Source organism: Glycine max, chromosome 15, assembly GCF_000004515.6.
Source record: "Glycine max cultivar Williams 82 chromosome 15, Glycine_max_v4.0, whole genome shotgun sequence".
Lineage (NCBI taxonomy): Eukaryota > Viridiplantae > Streptophyta > Magnoliopsida > Fabales > Fabaceae > Glycine > Glycine max.
Genome location: NC_038251.2, coordinates 18013124 through 18033796, shown reverse-complemented (window position 1 = coordinate 18033796; position 20673 = coordinate 18013124). Strand labels below are relative to the sequence as shown.

Sequence of the window (20673 nt, the reverse complement as noted above, 5' to 3'; positions counted from 1 at the left end):
ACTTCAAGTTTGTTTATACTTTATAAACATTTATGTAATGCACAAGATTCATTCATGCGAGTTAACTAGTTCTTCGTTTGGAATGGGCAAGGAAATTTAAATGACACGTTAGTTCACAATCACATTTACTTCGCGGTCGTTGAAGCGAACGACAAATCCAGATTTTCAGATATCAAACTATAGAAAAAAATCGCATATAATAATTAAAATAATTGCAAAACAATATCTCCGTTCCAATCCAGTTCAATATATTATAATAAAAATGAAAATAACTTCACATAGTAATTTATTTCAGATTTTTAATTGTTTTGTTGACATTTTTTAATGTGTGGACGCAGCGGTCACCGAAGTTGTGGCTTTGGTTGTTCTTTACCCTTTGGATCTGCAAGCACTGAGCTGTCAATAAATAATCCCAATTTCAATCTCTCTCTCTCTCTCTCTGTATATATAATGATACAAGTATAATTTTAATCCATTATTATATTGTTTGATAACATTCAATTAAATAATATATTTTTTTAAATATCATAAAATTAAAAATTTATTTTATATTATATATATAAAATTTTATATTAATTTTAAATTATTTATTATTTCATTCCTATAAATTAAAATAAATATAATATAATTTTTTTAAAATATAAATATAATTTTCATATAACATGAAGATAAAATTCAATGCTATAATTTATAAAAATCACATTTTATACTAAATTATAAAATATTATAATAATTATTTAAATTATATCAACAAGATTTGATATTTCCTCTATAAATATATAAAATAAACAAAAATTGAATCAATTATTAGCGGTTGTTGGTCGTTCTTCTTCCCGTTCGTTCCCGCAAACTTTTCCATCTCGAAACCTCCCAAATCTCTTCTTCTTCTTCATCTTCTTCGATCTCGCGTTAGCGTCTCAAAACGCTGCGTTTCGCGTTTTCGTTTTTTTAAAACACACACGTGCTGTTTTTCTCTGCGAGTTTTGTTTCATTGCTATAAAACACGCAATTTCGTAATTTGCGGGGTTTTCGATCTGTGCGGTGGCGAGTGTTTTTGAGTGGTGATCCGAGAGGGAGCAGCTCCGGCGGAGGCAGGGGATGGAGGAGACGGCGGCGGTTGGCGGTGGCGGAGGGGGAGGAGGAAGAGGAGGTGGAATTGAGAGTTCCGGTCGATGAATTCGCGGGGAGGAGAATGCTGTATTTGAAGCAACCTAGGGTTTTCGGGAGCATGGAGTTGTTGCGCGTTTTGGTGCATTGGTGTTGGTGATCGTGGTGTACGTGAACGTTGGGTGATTTTAGTGGCTTCTCTTTGCATGCAATTTTGATGGTTTCCCTCTGAGCCTGAGGCTCGAGGGATCTGAATAAATTCGGCGAAGGAGAAGCCATGGCATCGTCGGAGAATGAACCTTCTTCTCACTCTTCTCCTCCTGCACACGCGTGTTTGCATAAGTTCAGGCTCTATGAGACTCTTTCGGTGTGTATTTGTATGCTATTATTATGCTTATGCACTTTTATTCTTGTTTCCGATTTTCGTTCTTTTTTTGTTGTTGTAGTAAGTTATGTACTCTGTTTCTGCTGAGACCTCTTTGATGTTTTTTTTCTTTTGTCGCTATTGATCGCTTCCTGCGGAAAGTGCTAGTTTTATTACAACGTGTTTCTTTCTGTATTGTTGAAGAAAAGACTATTAGGAACTGTTTGTTTTCCTTCTTACATTTTGATTTTGAAATCCGCTTTCTAAAATAATTCCATGCTAATCGCTAAGCAATTAGTTTTTCATCCAAAATCTGTTAAATTTTGAAAATTGATTTCAAAACAAGTGTTTTTAAAGCTTAAAAACAGAGACAGCTAGCAGGTGTTTTCTTGTTTTCTTCTTCTGTTTTGTGGTTCTAGCTCAACGGTGTGTCATTTAGAGTAATGTACGGTCTGGCACGAGCTTGGTGTGAAAGTTTGTTTTATTTGTCTTTTTGAAAAGAAAAAAAAATTGAAAATAGAAATCTGACATACTCTAAAGATTTTAACCCTGTGCATTTGCTTTTATTTTTATGCCACAGAACTTTTACATGATAGGAAGGGACAAGAGCAGGACTTATTGGAGAGTGTTAAAGATTGACCGTCTAGATCCCTCCGAGCTGAATGTGCTTGAAGATTCCACCACATATACAGAAAGTGAATGTTCTGACCTGTTGAGGCGTATACATGAGGGGAACAGGTCCACAGGTGGACTGAAATTTGTTACAACTTGTTTTGGAATTGTTGGTATGTAGATCCAATGTGCATTTTTCAGTTGACTCTTGACAAATAATCAGTTTATATCTTGATATGTTATTCTGCATTCAGGGTTCATAAAATTTTTGGGCCCTTACTACATGCTGCTTATCACAAAAAGAAGGCAAATTGGTGCAATCTGTGGTAATACAGTATATGCTATCTCAAAGAGTGAGATGATTCCACTGCAAAATTCATCTGTTCATTCTAGCATCACCGATTCTATAAATGAAAACAGGTCTTTACAATCTTGGATGTTATATTGATTTTACTTTTGTACTTCAGAAGAAAAACTGAATGTTAGTTCAAGGGATGCTCATCATATATTTGTATTTATTATTGACTATTTCTGAATGTTGACATCTGTCTGCTGTGTCCTTTAATAATTTGAAACAGAGTGTTGCTTCAGATTCATTTTTATTTGCGTCATCTTTCAGTTGCTCTGTTTCTCTCCATCTAATATTTAAATTATTTTAACTGCCTACTATCCATAAGATCTTTAATGTTAATATAAAAGTTTGTGGAAATCTTGGTAAAAATTGCATCCTTCTCTTTGGCTTAAATAAAAAAATATCAAAATGTAAGCAGAATTTTTTATTTGTTAAAAAAAACATCTGCAGATTGTTGAGAACTCAATTTTGATTAGATTTTGGTCCTGATGGAAATGTGTCATAAAATTGAGTTGCTTGGTGATTATTCCTAATGTTTGCTACTTGCTAATACCTTTTGATTTAAACACAATGTTGTGGTCTAATATCAAATCTTATTGTTCTTAATGTTTTAAGTTTTTGTATTAATTTTTTTTCTCATTCACTTATTAGATACAAGAAGCTCCTATGCATGGTAGACCTTACGAAGGATTTCTTTTTTAGCTACTCATATCATATTATGCGTAGTCTTCAAAAGAATTTGTGTGATAGTGAGACAGGCCATGTTCTTTATGAGACCATGTTTGTCTGGAATGAGTCTTTGACTCGAGAAATCAGGAATCACCTCCAGAATACTATTTGGACAGTTGCTCTAGTGTACGGTTTTTTTAAACAGGTGATTATAAATGCCTCTTAATGCCATTGCAAGAATATCTGATCAACTTTTCTCATTAAATTTTCACTCTTTCTGTTTACTTCTCTTCATCTGTGCAATTTTTATAATCTTCCATTTCCTTGGGTGCACAGCACACAAATAAACATTTAGAGAGATATTGGACTCTGTTTTCATTATGAAGTGAATGGTATTCTGATATGACTTATTCAAGTGACAATTAACAAATGCTCTATTTATTTGTTATTAGTATTAGTACAAGTGTACAACACAACTAGATGACATCGCTTCTGACATTTTCATTTATGGACTAGATAGGGAATCTTAATAAGTATCTTATGTACTAATATTTCGTGTTCATCTCAAGTTGTTGTTTTGTGTCATCTCATGATTGAATTTCTGAAGTCTATCTGGTGGCTTCATTAGGAAACACTTACAATATCTGGGCGGGAGTTCATACTTACACTCGTTGCAAGACGGTCTCGCCATTATGCTGGCACTAGGTATGTACATGTTGTATTTTCTTCCTAGACACATCAAATGCATTTTTTTAGGCATTTGATGTATGTCATTTGCCAATGTGATTATGTTGCGCATATGCTTTGGTTGGTTATATTATATGCATATATCTCTGTCTGAATATATAATTTGACTTTGGCTCTCAACAAACTTGGCAGTCTATTAAATGGCTTCAGTGATGATTGTATCTATTTTGTATTGAGTTTGTGTTCCTTATGCTCTGGTCATTTTTGTATTTTCTAGTTGTTTAGACTTGTTGCTATGCCTCTGAAGTTTTAGTATAACACTAATATGTAATTATATAGAAATGATCCATGGAATCCTTGGCTTGAATTTTTTGTGGTATTTCTATTTGAAGAAAAATTTACCTGATTAATTTTTGACAAGCAGCATTTTTTTCCTGATGGATGAATAAATCTCATCTTTATTCTCCATTTGGGTGTGTTGATGGGAAAGAGTTGAGATTGGTAAACTAAAAGTTTTGGTATATAAACTAAAAATATGAGCTATATTGATTGCTGACTTATTATTAAAATAGAGCTTCATAGATCCATCCCATTTAATTTTCAAGTCTTCTAAGATGCTTTTCAACCAAAGCAATTCGTAAATGCCTTATGCCATAGCTTGCAACTTAGCTCAAAACTTTTCAGCCAAAGTAATTCATAAAGCTTAGACAAAGGATTTTGAAACCCATCATGGTTGCAATTCATAAAGCAACTTGCACCTATAGCATCCGAATGCCACAACTTTGGCAGCTATTGCAGCAGGGATGCTGCTACTAAAATCGTTCTACTCTTTGAATCTTGGGTTCGCTTGCTCTGCAATAGCACTACAACGCCACTATACTGCGATGTTGACTACTGTGTCTACATACAGTAGCAATATAGTCAGTCCCCCTGAGATTGAGTGTTTGATGAATAATTGTGATCTCCTTGGATTTATGTGTATCCTAAGGCTGTCATGGCCTTAGTAAATATCCTAACCCATGCTCTGGGGATTGTTTCATCCCATATAAAGCCCTTTTCAACAGAATTGGCTGCAATATCCTGGTGGAACCTCCATAGAGATCTCCTCCTCATTCTTCACATCAAATTGTTGTAAATCCCAACCATAATTTGCAGCAAGAGATAATATTATTATCCAAACTGTATTCATCTTTGTAACTGGAGCAAAGGTCTCTGAGTAATAGATCTCATAGGTTTAAGTAAAACCCTCAGCAACCAGCCCTGCCTTATACATCTCAATCAACTTATCTACCTTATATTTTACTGTATATGCACATATACACCCAACTGCCTTCTTTCCTTCTGGCTAAGAAACCAACTCCCGTGTTTTATTCTTCTTCAATGCCTCCATGACTTGCTTCCAATTTTTATCAGATAATGCCTCAAAATCATTAGTGGGAAGTGCGATAGAGTTTGGGTTTGCATGAAAAGTTTTATGGGTTGGAGAAAATTTGGGAAATGAGAGGTAGTTTGAGAGGGGAAAAAATGGTTTTTGGGGCATTTCTGGTTCCTTTTCTAAAGGCAATTGGAAGATAAAAGTTATCATCAGGTTGTGGGTTTTCCGCTTCATTTGGGGAAGCTGAAAGACTATTCTGTAAAATTGAAAATTTAGAGTTTTTTACCTGATCTAAAGGAGTTGGATTGGCCACGTGGACGTCTGTCGATTTAGGAGTGACATTTGATTTGGTGTAAACCAATTTCTTTCCAAACCTTGTATTTTTCAGGTCTGGTTGGAGCATTTGCGTTAGATTCATTTTGAGCCAATGCTTCTTGTTCAAGTTCTCCTGAAAGATCACAAAAAATTAACTCAAGAGGGGGGAAGGAATGTGTTTCAGAATGAGTCTCCTTACTTCCCTAATACTCTCCCCCCAAAGATAAGGTTGAGTAAAATCTCCGGACAAAATGTGACATCCTTGGACACAATTTCTTGGATGGAGGATGAATTATACCCCATTTGAGCATAGAAGTATCCAACAAAGGCACACTTTATAGCTCTAGGATCAAGTTTACTACCCTTGTCTTGAGTCTTGACCATGGACATGGACAAATGAGACACATTACATGCACAAAGATCTTTGGTGGAAGTTTGCTAGAAGTAGACAAATTAGGATAGAATAGAAAGAGGGAAGTACATCCATACGAATCTTAAATCCTCTTAGAATGTGGGTTTGAGTCTAACTCAACCCTAAAACCTAACTCCTAGGATGAGGGTTGCCTCCCTTTTATATATTCTATCTTGGCCTTATCTTTAGCTGATGTGGGATTTGGGTTTTTCCCAATAAGCCCGCTCATGCGCAAAGCACTTTTTGGCTTGGTGCATGGGTAATATGGCGGGTGGCCCTTCAATGGATCTAAGATAAGCTTTGATTTTGATACCATCTTAGAATATGGGTTTGGGCCTATCTCAGTCCCTAAAGCTAGCTTATAAGATGAGGGTTGCTTGCACTTATACACTCTATCTTGACCTTATCTCTAGCCAATGTGGGACTTGGGTCCCAAGATTCTAGAGAGAAGTTGATTAATAAGATATGTTGTTGTGAGAACAGTCTCCCCCTAGAAACCTTTCAGAACTTTTTTATGAAACAAAAGTGCCCGTTTGGTCTAATAAGAGGTTTCTGTTTTTTCTTTCTGCGATTCCATTTTGTTGTGGTGTTTGGACACAAGAAGACTCATGAATAGTTCTCTCTTTTTGGAAAAATGGATTTCCTATGTCTAACCTAAGTTTCTCTATGGACACACGAAATTGAATTTTAATCATTGAGAAAAATTTTCGAAAGACATTGGTTACTTCATATTTCTGTTTAAGTTGAAAACCCAAGTGACTCAGGTACAATCATCATTAAAAGTCACAAACTAACGAGCCCCTGACACATTTGGAGTAGGAGATGGCCCCTAAACATCAGTATCAACAAGGTTGAAAGCAAATGTACTTTTCTTGTTACTTGGTGAAAAAGGGGCACACTTGTGTTTTGCAATTTCACATAAACCAAATTGAAGAGAATAAATTTTATTCCAAAAAAACAAAGATGAAAACATAACTTTGATGATTTCAGAAGAGGGATGTCCTGAGTGATAATGAAAGAGTAAAATCTTTTCCTTTTTGACAGTAGGGACTCTGACATGAATGAACGAGACTAGTTTGTTTGGATGTTTCCTGTACTAGCTGCAGTTACAAGAGTGCCATCTGTAGTTGCTATTTTTTTGTTGCTAGGACATGGAGAATAGGTGAATTATTTAGATGGCAGGGTCATATGCTCTGTGGCTCCAGAGTCCAGAAGCCAATGGGATGGAAGCGTTTTTGAGACATTAACTCTGAATGAAAGAGGAAGCATACCTGTATACGCTGAACTACAAGTGCCTGATGATTTTTCCAGCTAATCATTTTCCACTCAGCAGACTAATCTATTTATAATAAAAATTATTTACAAAGATAATAAATCCTAAGCTTATTTTCAAGAGAACTCTTTCCTAAGATACATTGAACTTAGCTAAACACAACAAGTAAGTTAGTTGGAAAAGTAACAGTCATTAAATGCTCCTATTTCCAACAAACGATAAAAGAGAAAATAAAATTAAAGATGGCCAATGGCAAGCTAGGTAAGATTGAAGTTTGGTTCTGGGTAATTGGCTATTTGACTAGCTCTGGAGTTCAAGACCCATTTTTTGTTCAATTGTCTGATGTGCTTCTTGTTGTTGCTGTGCTCCAATGAAGTAAATGATCAGATTTTCTTTGGCATGATATTGTCAAGTGTCTCACTCTCGAATATTCTAGGCTCTTGAATTAAGGGTTTTATATAAAACAAGAATGATGAATAACTACAGGATTCGTCAATGATCCATTGTTACCAACTGTCAAATATATGAAGAAGGAATCATTAAATTACAATAGGAAAGTAACACCGTGATGGGGGTTGACTGCTTCATGGTTTTTTACCCATTACCCCCACATAGCTGTATTTGCCAATCTTGTTTGTTCCTTTCAAATGCTCATAAGAAACCATTAAATACTCCACTTTCCCCTTTAATATATATATATATAGTGGTTATTCATTAATGGGTGATTTTATTTTAAGAAAAATTAAAAAAAAAAACAGAAGTCTTCAAGGTTGTGAACACATTATCAGATTCAGTGCCTGAAATACTTATGGCCTGTTTAATAACAACTTCAGTGCTGAACTGAAAAGGTACTGCACTGATAATAAATTCAAGTGCAAAAATGTTGCATATATTCAACACATGGATAGTTAATGTATTGAGTAGCAACCTTTTCCTTATGTTAGTCATTAAATGATACTAATTTCCTTTATTGTAGCCTTTATTATATTAAATGTGAATATTTTCAATTAATACTAAAAAATTAGAATCTTTTCAAATGGATATGTTATGTTAATGACTCTTCACAACTTCATTTATATGGTTATTTTTATGTAGGTATTTGAGACGAGGTGTAAATGATGAGGGTAGAGTCGCTAATGACGTGGAGACAGAACAAATTGTATTTGAGGATGTTCCTGAAGGTCTTCCGGTCCAAATATGCTCTGTTGTCCAGAATCGGGGTTCAATCCCTCTTTTCTGGTCACAGGAAACTTCACGTCTAAATCTTAAGCCGGATATTATATGTATGTGTTCCCATTTCCTGAATACTGTAACACTGGCTGAGTTATGTTTCTCTACTCTTCTCCACTTAATGCATGAGCCACTGTATGTTTGCTTATGTAATCACTTGTTCTTCCCCAGTGTCAAAGAAAGATCAGAATTATGAAGCCACTAGACTTCACTTCGAAAATCTTGTCAAAAGATACGGGCATCCTGTAATAATTTTGAATTTGATTAAGGTAGCTTCGATTTTTCATCTTTTGAAGGAAATTATTTTATTTTTCCCCATTTATCAAATGTATCTAATTTCCTCAATAAGAAATTTTCGTGTATTTTTGCCAACATATTACAGAAGGGTGGTAATTTGCTTGTCTTTTTTTATTTTGGTAAGATTCTTAAGTGATTGATATTGGTTCTTTTTAACCAACAGTCACACGAAAGGAAACCTCGAGAGTCCATACTTCGTTCCGAGTTCGGTAAGGCTATAGATTTCATTAACAAAGATTTATCACAGGAGAACAGGTTGAGGTTTCTTCATTGGGATCTTAAACATTTTCAGAGGTTAGTGTCTTTTATTATATAATATTGTCTTCCATAATAATTAAATTATAAGTGTGCTCTGAATAATCTCACTTAAATTATGTTCATTTTACATTTTCTACTTCCAGCAAAGCTACAAATGTTTTGCTACTTCTGGGAAAAGTGGCTGCATATGCTTTGACATTAACAGGTTTTTTATATTGTCAAGTGCCACCAACTCCTAGACCTGAAGACTGTATAAAATGTCCATCTATTAGGTAACTTTTTCGGTTTCCTCCGATGCCTTTCACCATTTTTTTTATAAATTGTGTATACTTGTGACTTGTCAATCGTGATGTCTTGAGAAAAGTATCTAGAGAATCTTGAGAAAAATATTGATACAATGTACAATGATATACAATTTTCTACAAATAGCATGAACACATGTTAATCAGATATTAATGCATGTGCTCCAAAAAAGGCATTAATGCTTGATGGAAAGGTGGAATACCTAAGATCCACTGACATCTCTTGTTTATACTGATGTTAAGTTTTGCATACGGCAATATCGATAAGGGAAGCTTTCAACCCACAAGACAATCTGATGTCAACAATGAAGATGGTAATACTTTAGAGAGGAAACCTAGTGGAGAAAACAACCTTGCTAACGGAAACCATTTTGTCAAGCCACCCATGTTCCAGAGGGGGGTTCTCAGAACCAATTGCATAGACTGCTTAGATCGCACAAATGTTGCACAATATGCATATGGGTTGGCTGCTCTTGGCCACCAGCTTCATGCTCTGGGAATTATTGACCACCCCAAAATTGACCTTGATGATCCTCTAAGTGATGGTTTGATGGGATTTTATGAGCGGATGGGTGACACACTTGCACACCAGTATGGTGGTTCTGCTGCACACAAAAAGGTGATTAGTTTTGATGTTCTTTGCAATTGCTTCAGTTAGCAGTTATATTTAGCTTGGGAACTGGCACTTTTGCTTTATTGTTTGCTCTCTTGATTACCTTTGAAGTCTTTCTAATAAAGCTTTTATAGACACTGTAATTGGGTTTAAACTTTATAATGGACAAAATCGTTGTTAATCTTATTTTTTTAAGATAAAGAAATTTAGCTGAAAAAAAAGTTTATATAAGAAAGGAGACATCTCTATCTATCAATCCGCCAGTGAAAATTATTTTGTGGTTTACTCACTTTACTGCATTTCATTGAGTTGGATGGTATACAATAGTATTTTTGTTAGCTTTTTCATTTATATTGTGACTTGAGAATGGACTTATCTCTTGTATTAGTTTCTGAATGCATAAACTTGGAAGTGTCACTCTCTCTAATGACCACTATAATATATGAAAAGTTTGAAATCCCATCACCACTACTAGAGTTGTTGAAAGAGAGAAAAATAAATGCAAGAGATGCTGAAACCTGTGTCTTGACTACACATCAAAGTCCATTTTATATAGACTTAATGCAATAAATACACATAAATGTAGGAGATAATACTCCTATTTACATGATATGACAGACTTATAATTACAAATATCCTAAATAAATAAGGAAGCAAATCATAAAATAGAAAATAAAAATAAATCTTAACAGATCATCTAGGACACTCTAAAATATTCTAATATGATATGAAAAAATATCATATGATATTTCTCATATTTTCTAACAAGAGTTAAATTTGCTTTCATCAGAATGGGGTAACTCCATTATAAACTGGTCAATCTTAAAAAATTTGGGTCTGGCTCTTCTGGAGTGCAAGATGGACCTTACCTTGGAGGGTAGAGTGCGGAGTTATAGTTTTGTTTTTTTTTTTTTTTTTGAGAGGGGAAAACTGAAATTTGTTCCCGAGAAGAATCAGTAACATTTATATCAGCAACAAGGAGAGGTTCCACTTGATAGGGAACTTCTTCAACCAATATTTCTCATGAAAATTAAATTTGCTGCTCATTTATTTTATAACAACCTTAACTATTGATTTTTCAATCAACTATTAATCTCCACCAACTCAAAGGAGCCTAATCACAATTTTCTATCTTTCTTGGATCCTATATTTTGTTAAATGGGTAAAGTAACAGTGATGACGAGGTTTTCATGATGAAAGATGTTAATTGATTTGTACATTGGTATAATAACATATGGTCCTCTTTAACTTATGTTGCTACTTGCCTTGTAGATATTCTCTGAGAGGAGGGGGCAATGGAAAACTGCAACACAATCCCAAGAGTTTTTTAGGACTCTTCAACGCTATTACAGCAATGCTTACATGGATGCTGAGAAGCAAAATGCAATTAACATGTATGTGCCACAGTCATGTAGTTCTTAATTGTTTATTACCTCCAAGTACTATTATTCCCTGTGATTGGATTTATAGCATGTATCTCAGGCTAAATTATATTTCTGAAACTTTGGCTTTTAACTTTGCTGAATGGCATCGGGTGATCCATGTAACCGACCTCACCTAGTGGGATAACACTTTGTTGTTGTTGTTGTTGATTGGATTTATAGCATGTCTGTCTCTTTAAAGTGCCTTTTATTGAGACATTGATAGAAATTTTATTTGAAGAAAACATGGATTGAACCGTAGGATAAGAAATCTTCCTCTGATTGGCACTGCAAATAATAATAATATAGAAACAGCGACTTTAATACGGAAAACTTTCCAATCTCTCTGTTTAACTCTTTAAAAGCTGTGTTCTAAACTCCAAAGTGAAACCATGACATGAAAATAGTCTCAAAACACTTCATCTAAACTCCAAAGACAGCATAAAAATGTACATCCATGTAACTTCCCTTTACCCCTTCCAAAACCTTTAAAATTGATCAAAAAAATGTTGAACCTTTATAACTTTAAAATCTCATAATTGGGAATTGGAGATGTTAAGAAATATGACAGAGAGGTCCTTGAGGAAAAGTCTCTGTATGGGTTATACATTAATGTATCCCTAATAAATGAAATTCCTTTGACTGAAGTGAGTTGCAAAGGTAGTTGCACTGGCATTACATTTATTCTACTTTTTATAATCTGGTTCCCATATAAACTCTACATTGGTAAATGTTTTTGGGATTATGATTAGGCATAGTAGCATTATTTTTAGTATTGATTTCTAAAGAAAATTCATTAGAAAAGAAGGGGGGGGGGGGGGGGGGGGAGAACATGTAAAAGGAAGGCATCCTCCAAACAGATAGAGCAAATGACATTAGCACAACCAAAAAAAGAAGGGAAAAGAATGCAATAACGCTGCCCAATATCTTTGTAAAATTAAAATTGGGTCTCCTTTGAAGCAGTCATTATTTGAACACCCCATAATCCTATTGCGTAGCAGGTTTGCTGTTTGTAGGTAGAGAAACACCCTAAAAAATGTGAGGATTCTGTGGTCCTAAAATTTGTATGATTAACCAGTTAAAAGTTAATCATCAAATAGTAATTCACGTTAGATGTTAAACTACTCAACCAAATTTTAAGGAGTTGAGTTTTATCTAATACATAACTTTACTAAATTTATTTTATCTTATACAAATTTTAACTTGTTTTTGAATCTGCCGAAGTCCCCCATTTTTCACTTGATTATGACCTTATCATATTTCCAATATCATTATATATTCCTGTTTGCAAAGACTGTCGCTTTGGTGGTATTAACTAATTATTCTCTTCTAATCTTAAACTAGTCTTCCTATTTTCCTGGCACAGATTCCTGGGGCATTTTCAGCCACAACTGGGTAAACCTGCTCTATGGGATTTGAGCTCAGATCAACATTATGATATAGGGAGATATGGTGATGATGATGCAAGGTATTTGAACTTAATTTTGGGGAATGAAACACCTTTTCTTTATTCCTGTGTAAATTGGTCCTTGATTGAAGACCTGGAATTTTTATTAGAGTTTGTCTGTTGGTCCTTGATTGCCACTATGTTTTAAGAAAAGAGTACACAAATTAAGTATATTCACACCTCTTTTAATTTGATAGGAGAAATAGGAATTATTATTAGAACTTAGTGTGTGACTAATTTTTTCTTTGTCGTGCACATTTATCCCAATACTAAATGTGAGTTTCCATTTCATTGCATATTAAAGAGATTGGGCATGAGATTTGTGAATCCATTGTAAACAAGCCTCTTCATGGTTAAAGTTGAATGCAGCAATAAGCGTGAATTTTGAAGATTTATCATAAGCAATGACTTAGTATGCATTATTGCGTGTACAAACCTGTATGCTAATGAAGTCGGATACTTGTTAACTGTGGTAAACACTAAACAGTCATCAAGGAGCTGTAGAATTTATTATGAAAATTCAAAACGTAGCTGTGGTGATTTTTGGGAATAGATTTTAAATTCATTTGTGTCTTAAGATGGAGGGTTGCTGAATCGTTTTGATATGAAGAGTTTAAGTTTTCAAAACTTGGATGGAATGTTGCTGAGTATTAGCAGTGTGACATGGTGTTCTATTTTCTGTTAAAGGAGATAATAGCATACAATTTGTAAATATTGATACTACAAAATCTATATGGGCTTCTTGTGAACATCATTATCATGTGAAACATACTTGGGATGTTCCTGTTGATGCAGCTTATGCGGTAACTCTGAATTATGGCTTTTTAGGTCATTTGCCAAAAGGTGTTTCTCAGATGGAAGCATTACTCGCGACAATTCTACACCTATGTCAACGCCAAATCCAAAGCTTGAAAATTTCTCAAAGCTAGGTTTGCAGGACCAATCAGAAGGAAGCAATACTTTTTTTGAGTCATCACCTGAAATATCTACTTCTTCTGGGACTGAGAGTGACATGTCATTTTCAAGGTTTGTATCTGTATTAATTAATGTGGATGTAAATATGTAATCTAGTTAGGGTATGTAGGAAGAGACAACTTCTACACACAGTATAAATACACCAAATGTGGCTCCCATAAGATGAAGTCCCAGATTCAAATATCAACTCACTGTTGACCCAACTGGATAGTCTAGCTTTGATTATGTATGCTTTAAAGATTTGCTTTACCAATCCATGTTACTGACAAGAGATGGTCTTGATAGTTGGTTTAATAATTTGGCTTGTTAGCAGTTATAAGCCAACATATAAATATTCTTGAATATTTTTTTGTCTTCTCATAGCAGGCTTTTTTGCATGAGAACTGAAGTAAAAAAAAACACTTCGTACCCCATTGCCCAGAGGCTCTTCGCTATGCGAAGGTATGGGGGAGGGATATTGTACGCAGCCTTACCCTTGCATATGCAAAGAGGCTGTTTCCGGATTCGAACCCATGACCAACAAGTCACCAATCAACTTATATTTTCTGTGATATGTTACATTTGTTCTTCACTTATATTTGAGCCAGTCTCCGCATTTCCTTTTTCTTCCTCTTCTGTGTTCATGTTGAAAGAACGAGATTACAGTGCATGATGCAAGCTAAATTGTGTCAACAACCTCATCCTATCCTAGTACTAGTTGCCAACTTGGGGTGGTTTTGGTTTGCTTTTATCGTCATCAATAATCACAAGCATTCCTACTTGTTTTTGTTATTGTGATTTCAAAATTTGTGAAGGAAACGGTGTAAACAATATGGTATTTTTAGCATTTCCTATACAAAGCTTTGATAATATGATATAGAATAAAGGTGTCACTTGTAATTATAATGAAAACATATGAACTGAAAAGGAAGTTATAAAATAAACCAAACACCTTCTGATTCTTGCATGCATAATATTCGGTTATTTTCTGCTTCATTATGTCTATCTAGTCATCATATGAATGGTTTGCAAATTTTTTTGTCTGTGTAGGTACACTCCCTCAATGCCTCATAAACAGCTTTTTGGAGACATACAAAGAGAGCGTTTCTTTCATAGTGATCATATTTCCTATTCTGGACATGGAGATTCATTCTGCTCTTCCAACTTTATTGACCTGGATTGGCTGTCTTCTTCAGGAAATTCATGTGAAGAAGAGCCATTTGAGAGGTAATGCTGCATGCCTGCGTTGCATTCCAGTGAAGCAATTATACAGATGCCTAGAGAGATTAGTTGGTTGCAAGAATATTTTATAGGGAGAGTTATGGAAGCAATAAGACGGTAGGGAAGAGTAAATGACGAATATATTTAAGAATTACAAATTTGGGTTGTGAATATCAGTGTCTGGAGTTTATGATGTACACAACACATCTCTTACTGTCTCCAAAGTGGCTTTACTTCAGTTCCACCATCATGGTTATACATTGTAGTATATCTCTAAATAAAATAATTTTTGTAAGGCCTCTCTATACTGAATGCAGGTTATCAATTACCAACTCTTCGATTGCTAGGCTTTCTTCCAAAAATGTTATCAATGGAGTTATTACGGGAGGAGATACTCCCTCCACTAGTGATTTGGACTCAAACACTAAGGTACAAGCCCTTCTGAGATGGTATTTATAGAGCACGGGCTTTGGTGCTGTGATTGTGTTTTACAGACACTTATATGAAGCATAAATGAGCTGTCTCCTTTGTTTGTTTTTTTTTTTTTTTTTCAGTTTGGAGATGGCTCAGACACAGCCATTTAAAATTTGAAGTAAATTAATTATTTTTTTTGTACTTGTACAAGTTTAGGATTTTTATTCAGTTTTTGAAGAATTGCCATGAAGCATAAATGGGCTGTCTCCTTTGTTTTTTTTTTTTTTTTCCAGTTTGAAGATGGCTCAGACACAGCCATTTAAAATTTGAAGTAAATTAATTATTTTTTTGTACTTGTACAAGTTTAGGATTTTTATTCAGTTTTTGAAGAGTTGTCAATAAAAATGTAGTTTCATGTTTTTTGGTAGGGACTTGCTAAATGACAAGTAAAGATAGAGCATGACTATTATCAAGATATACCAATGTGTGTGTCTGAGTTCTATTTTTTAATAATAATAATTTGTTGTCTGTGTGCTTGCTCAGTCAGGGTTTGTGCCTCTTAGCACAACATAATATCGCATTCACAACTTTACCAATAGATTTATTGGACCTTTGATGTAATAGCTTCCATCCTATACATAAATAATTAATATCAGGGTTTGATGCTTTGTCTATAATTTGTAGTTTTAGTTTGAAATTCTTCAGTCAAGGTTAGGCTGTTATTGGATTGCAAGTGGTGTTTTTCATGCTTGTGATCTGACAATAGAAATGTATTTGGTGCATAATATTACTGATCTAGGATCATTACGAGTTCCATGTCCCTAACTAGTCCTGCAATAGTTGAAAGTGTGTTTGATTTCTAAATGCCGTGGTCTTTACTTTAGATATCAAATGCTAATTCCATGTAATATTCTCAGGGAAGGGAGCAAACTGGGTCAGAGTTATCCAAACGTGATGCCCGGCCCAAAGTTCTAGAGGAATTTCCTGATACTTTTGTAAACTGGGTGACTAATGGACAGACACTTTGCAATTGAATTTTCACATGAAATAATCCTTTGCATTTATATATATAATGTAAATTTATTTAATTGACTTGGCTTGCCCGAAAGACTGTGAATTGAGGAAGAGACTAGAGTGAGCTAAGCATACGATACAGAAGCGGCAGGAAAAAAGAAATAAACAGGCTTTTAATCAAAGTAGGCTTCTCTGTAAGGTGATGATCGCAGAAGAAATTTCTTGGTGGTGACATGCAGTAGTCTGTCGTGAAAATCTCAATCAAATCTTGAGGTATAATAGGACAGAGTAAATAGCAAACTTGTAAAATTGTTTTTCCCTTTTTTTGTTACCTTTGGAGCTCATTGTCTTACTTTTTCTTTCATCAGTTGCATTTGTAAATATTGTTACCCTGTTTGTCTGAGCTCCACTTCTAGAATTGCAAATAATTAATTCTTTTAAATAATTTTGCTTCTTGTATTGTGTAATTCTCTCCCGCTATCATATACTAGCGGTGATTTATGTTTTCATGTTATGGGGCACTGAACATCCTGAGCAATGTATCTCTGATTCCATGGACCTGCACATTTTCCTTTTTCCATTTTATATATTTTTCTTTTACGAGAGAACCCTGTTATCAAGTAAAAAATATTAATTATTGAAATTTTGGGGGAGTTTTCACCGATCAATCTGAACAAGTGTTGTTTTTAATTTTCACCGATGAATATTAATAAGTAACTGAAATGTAGAATTTGGTGGCAATAGGATGCATAACCATCCCTTCATAAAATAATAAAAAAAAAAGATGCAGAATCAAAACCCAAAATAAGGAAAAAAAATGAGGAAAAGTAAGATGAATGTGAACAACACCACTCCCTTTGCTTCAGACATACTTTTTGATAGATAAATAGAAAGAGTTAAACATGCGTTTTGTAATATGAGTTAAAAACGCAGTGAAAATAAAAAGCTCTATTATGCCTTTTACCGTTTTACGGTCTTACGGAAATTCCACCTTTAAATAAATAAATAAACCTTCCGAGTCCCGCGCCAAAAACCATAACCGTTGTTGAACCTCCGAAAAACAAGACTCCCTCCAAGAAGAAAAATGCTGAAAGCCGTGGCGCCACTCTTCAGCCGTAGCCACAAGCAGCAGTCTCGGTCCTTCAAGGAGTACTACGCAGAGTGGTTCAACACCCTCAAGAACAACCACCTCCCCCTCCTCCGCCACTCCATCTCCGGCGACTCCCTCACCATTCTCTCCACCCACGTCGAGATGCTCCACCAGCACTTCCAGTCCTACTACCACGCCCTCGACGCCGCCGCCACCTCCGACGCCTCCCAGCTCCTCTCCCAGGAGTGGCGCAACTCCCTCGAGAAACCCCTCCTCTGGCTCGGCGACCTCCACCCCTCCCTCTTCACCAACCTCGCCCGCTCCTTCCTCCAAGACGAACATTCCCCCGACCACACCGACGACGAAGATGATTCCGATCCCCACCACCACCACCACCACCACCACCACTTTCCCCTCCCCGAACGCCCCTGGCAGGTTATACGCTTTTCCGTTTGTTAGTTTGCTTTTTTTAATTTTTAATTATTAATTTTTGTTAGAATGTGAGTTGAAAAATTCGAATGGGGAGTCTCTTTCTCTTTCTGTTAGTTAGAATGAATGAATAATAAAGCATTTTTTCTCTGTTAGTCTTTTGGGGTGATATTTGGTATTAATATCATGATAATAAAAATATGATATAATTTTTATTGGAGACTGATTTTGTTTTCTCTTTCTTTTCTTTGATTAATTTATCACAATTTACAATAATTCACGCATATTATTCTTTATGTACAGGTGGCGATGGCCTGGCGCAACCCTTCGGAGGCTCTAACTGCCCGCATGGACCAGATCGAGTGCGGCCTCCGCGTGATTGTACCGGCCCTTTCGGACCGCCTGAAACACGCGGAGGACGCATTCGTGGGCCGCGTAATGGGGAACTGGTTCCGCTGCCGTGACCATCATCACAAGGGCAGCGGAGCCTCGTCCAAGGTTGCTGTGGGGGCCGATGTGAAGGCCCACATGGAGGAGCTCGTGAGCGTGTTCCTCTACGCAAACCGCCTCAGGAGGAACGTGCTTGTGGACATACTTAGTGCCACCACCGTTTACCAGGCCGCGCTGTTTCTTGAAGGGTTGGCCCAGTTTCTTATTGGGTTCAGGGACCATGAGTTGGTGAACGCCGTTGAACACTGCAAGGCCTTGCCTCTCGCAAACAATAAACAGTGTCGTCCTCGCTGCCATTGATGATGATAATGCAACAGTGTATGTATCTATTTCGTTCCTCTCATTGTGATTGTGTGGAACTTTTCGTGGAAAAATACTGTGGAATGGATGGTTACTGTGTTTTAGGTTTAGCATTGATATTCTTTACAATTTTGTTGTTTGTATTTGATAAGATTTTTAGGTTTGGAAGATGACACTGGAGACTTAATTTCTGTGTCAATGGATTAATTACGTTTTGTATTTGTGGAGGGAATAAGTGTTAGTGAACACTGAACAGTTTCTTCAATTGAGGGAAATTTCTGTTAACAATGTTGATGGATTTGCAGTATTTGTATTTGTTGTCCGTAGACTAGTTACTGTCTCCATTAGCACATTTGTCCCTTTTTGATAATCCATTTATCTTATAAGAAAATTACGGATTTGTTGGAAACAAAAAAAGGTTTAAATTTAGAATGAGTTTTGCATCCCCTTTCACCACAAAGGGGAGAACAGTGTATATTGCTTTTGCATGCAGTCTATATGGCACTGGCACACATTGCAATTGATCCTTTATAGAATAAAACAGAGGAAAATGTTATATAGTGTTCATAGTAGAAATTTTAGTGTTTTGATATTGTTATTTTTTTATTAATAGATGAATGAGTTTCAATTTAGTGTGCCTAAATTTAGGCCAAAAAATAACTGTTAAGAAGTTCTTAGATTTGGCGGGTCTTTAAAATATAACCTCCTTTTCTTGGCAGACCTTGTTTCGGTTTTGCCTTATACTTGCATTTAGAACATATAATTAATATGTATCTGAATTTCCTTTTAAACTAAAATATATGTTTCTAACTTAAAAGTTATTTGATAAAAAAAAACAAAAGGAGAAGAACCTTGTATAATGGAAAACAGGTGTCTATGGATTTCATGCATGCATTTAGAGATATCTTGAATGAATAAATAAATCGACAGGGTACTTGTATATGATACTGATCCGATCAACAAGTTAATGGTACTTTGAATGACTTCATTAATCATGAAACAAATTAGAGGTTCTGGGTTCAATAGATTTTTTGAAGTGATTAACTCAATGACACTTTTTTCCCGGAGAATTTTAAAGTGGAGAGGTTTTGGCATCAGTTATTCTGATTAGAATCAAAATCTTCTGAGCTAGGTTCAGCTCGCAATAGGGGTCAGTGTCACCAAATACAACTCAAGCAAAGAGCACTGTTAACAGTCCCTTTGTCTCTACCATGATTAATCAGTTTTTTGCTTGTTTGTTGATCCCTTTTTTATTAAAAAGAAAATGTATGAAACACTCTTAATTTTTAAACCATACTTGACAGGTTTATTATCTTGGTACGTGAAAATTGAAATAGCAGTAACTCACTGCTTTGTGTGGTCCTATGTCTGTTTTGGTGATTGAACTTCAGAACCTCTGTAATGGAAATAACATATTATAGTTTATATATATTTGGTAACTCTGCATACTTTTAAAGTTATACAAGCATGTTTTATATGCATCTTTGCATTGTAATCAAAATTAAACTTAACCAGAACATATAAAATAATTAAAAAATGGAAGAACGTAAAATTCTGGAAGATTTATATCAATCTTGCTCAAACCTGATTGCGACCCAGGTACAGTACTGCCTTGGCAGGTGTTCTCGCATGGCTTAGCAGTGTAAGAAAAATGCAGGACTCAGAAACCTGATTGATTGCATAATCTATCAAAGTAGGACATATTTAAAGCAAAATCATTTTAAAGGGTAAAAAAGTAAAATAAACCAGTCCAGGTCTCAATTGCCTTTTCTTACTTATTAGCTGATAAACCGATAGAGAAGATTTTGTATGAAATATTTGTCCATTTAATGAATGAGACCTGGAATGATTCATCTAAAATCAGAATATTATTATTTATTATCTGGACAAGAAGTCTAAGAGCTTAAAAAAATACACAACAAAATTTTATCACTGAAATGAATGTCTCTGTACTAGTATTTGATGTAAAAAATACAATAAGAGCAATTTTATGTTATCATATATTCAAGACTAGCTTCCTCACATTGGCCAGTTAGCTTTAGTAAAACAGCTTCCAGATTCAGTAGG

The 20673-nt window shown here is 35.2% G+C and overlaps 2 protein-coding genes across 2 annotated transcripts; both read left to right on the top strand.

Moving 5' to 3' along the window:
- The first annotated feature begins 795 nt into the window (after positions 1-795).
- Positions 796-16846, top strand: LOC100527906 (phosphoinositide phosphatase-like protein). The gene is made up of 16 exons (NM_001248535.2): positions 796-1474; positions 2052-2256; positions 2338-2503; positions 3087-3309; positions 3733-3809; positions 8262-8449; positions 8568-8665; positions 8857-8987; positions 9095-9223; positions 9497-9872; positions 11139-11260; positions 12654-12755; positions 13563-13760; positions 14739-14915; positions 15227-15338; positions 16241-16846. Exons 1-16 carry the CDS (start codon positions 1385-1387, stop codon positions 16355-16357), a joined length of 2511 nt encoding a protein of 836 aa, NP_001235464.2. The 5' UTR covers positions 796-1384; the 3' UTR covers positions 16358-16846.
- A 453-nt stretch (positions 16847-17299) lies between these two features.
- LOC100799625 (protein INAPERTURATE POLLEN1) lies at positions 17300-18913 on the top strand. The gene is made up of 2 exons (XM_006597829.3): positions 17300-17862; positions 18160-18913. Exons 1-2 carry the CDS (start codon positions 17422-17424, stop codon positions 18604-18606), a joined length of 888 nt encoding a protein of 295 aa, XP_006597892.1. The 5' UTR covers positions 17300-17421; the 3' UTR covers positions 18607-18913.
- Positions 18914-20673: the final 1760 nt, after the last annotated feature.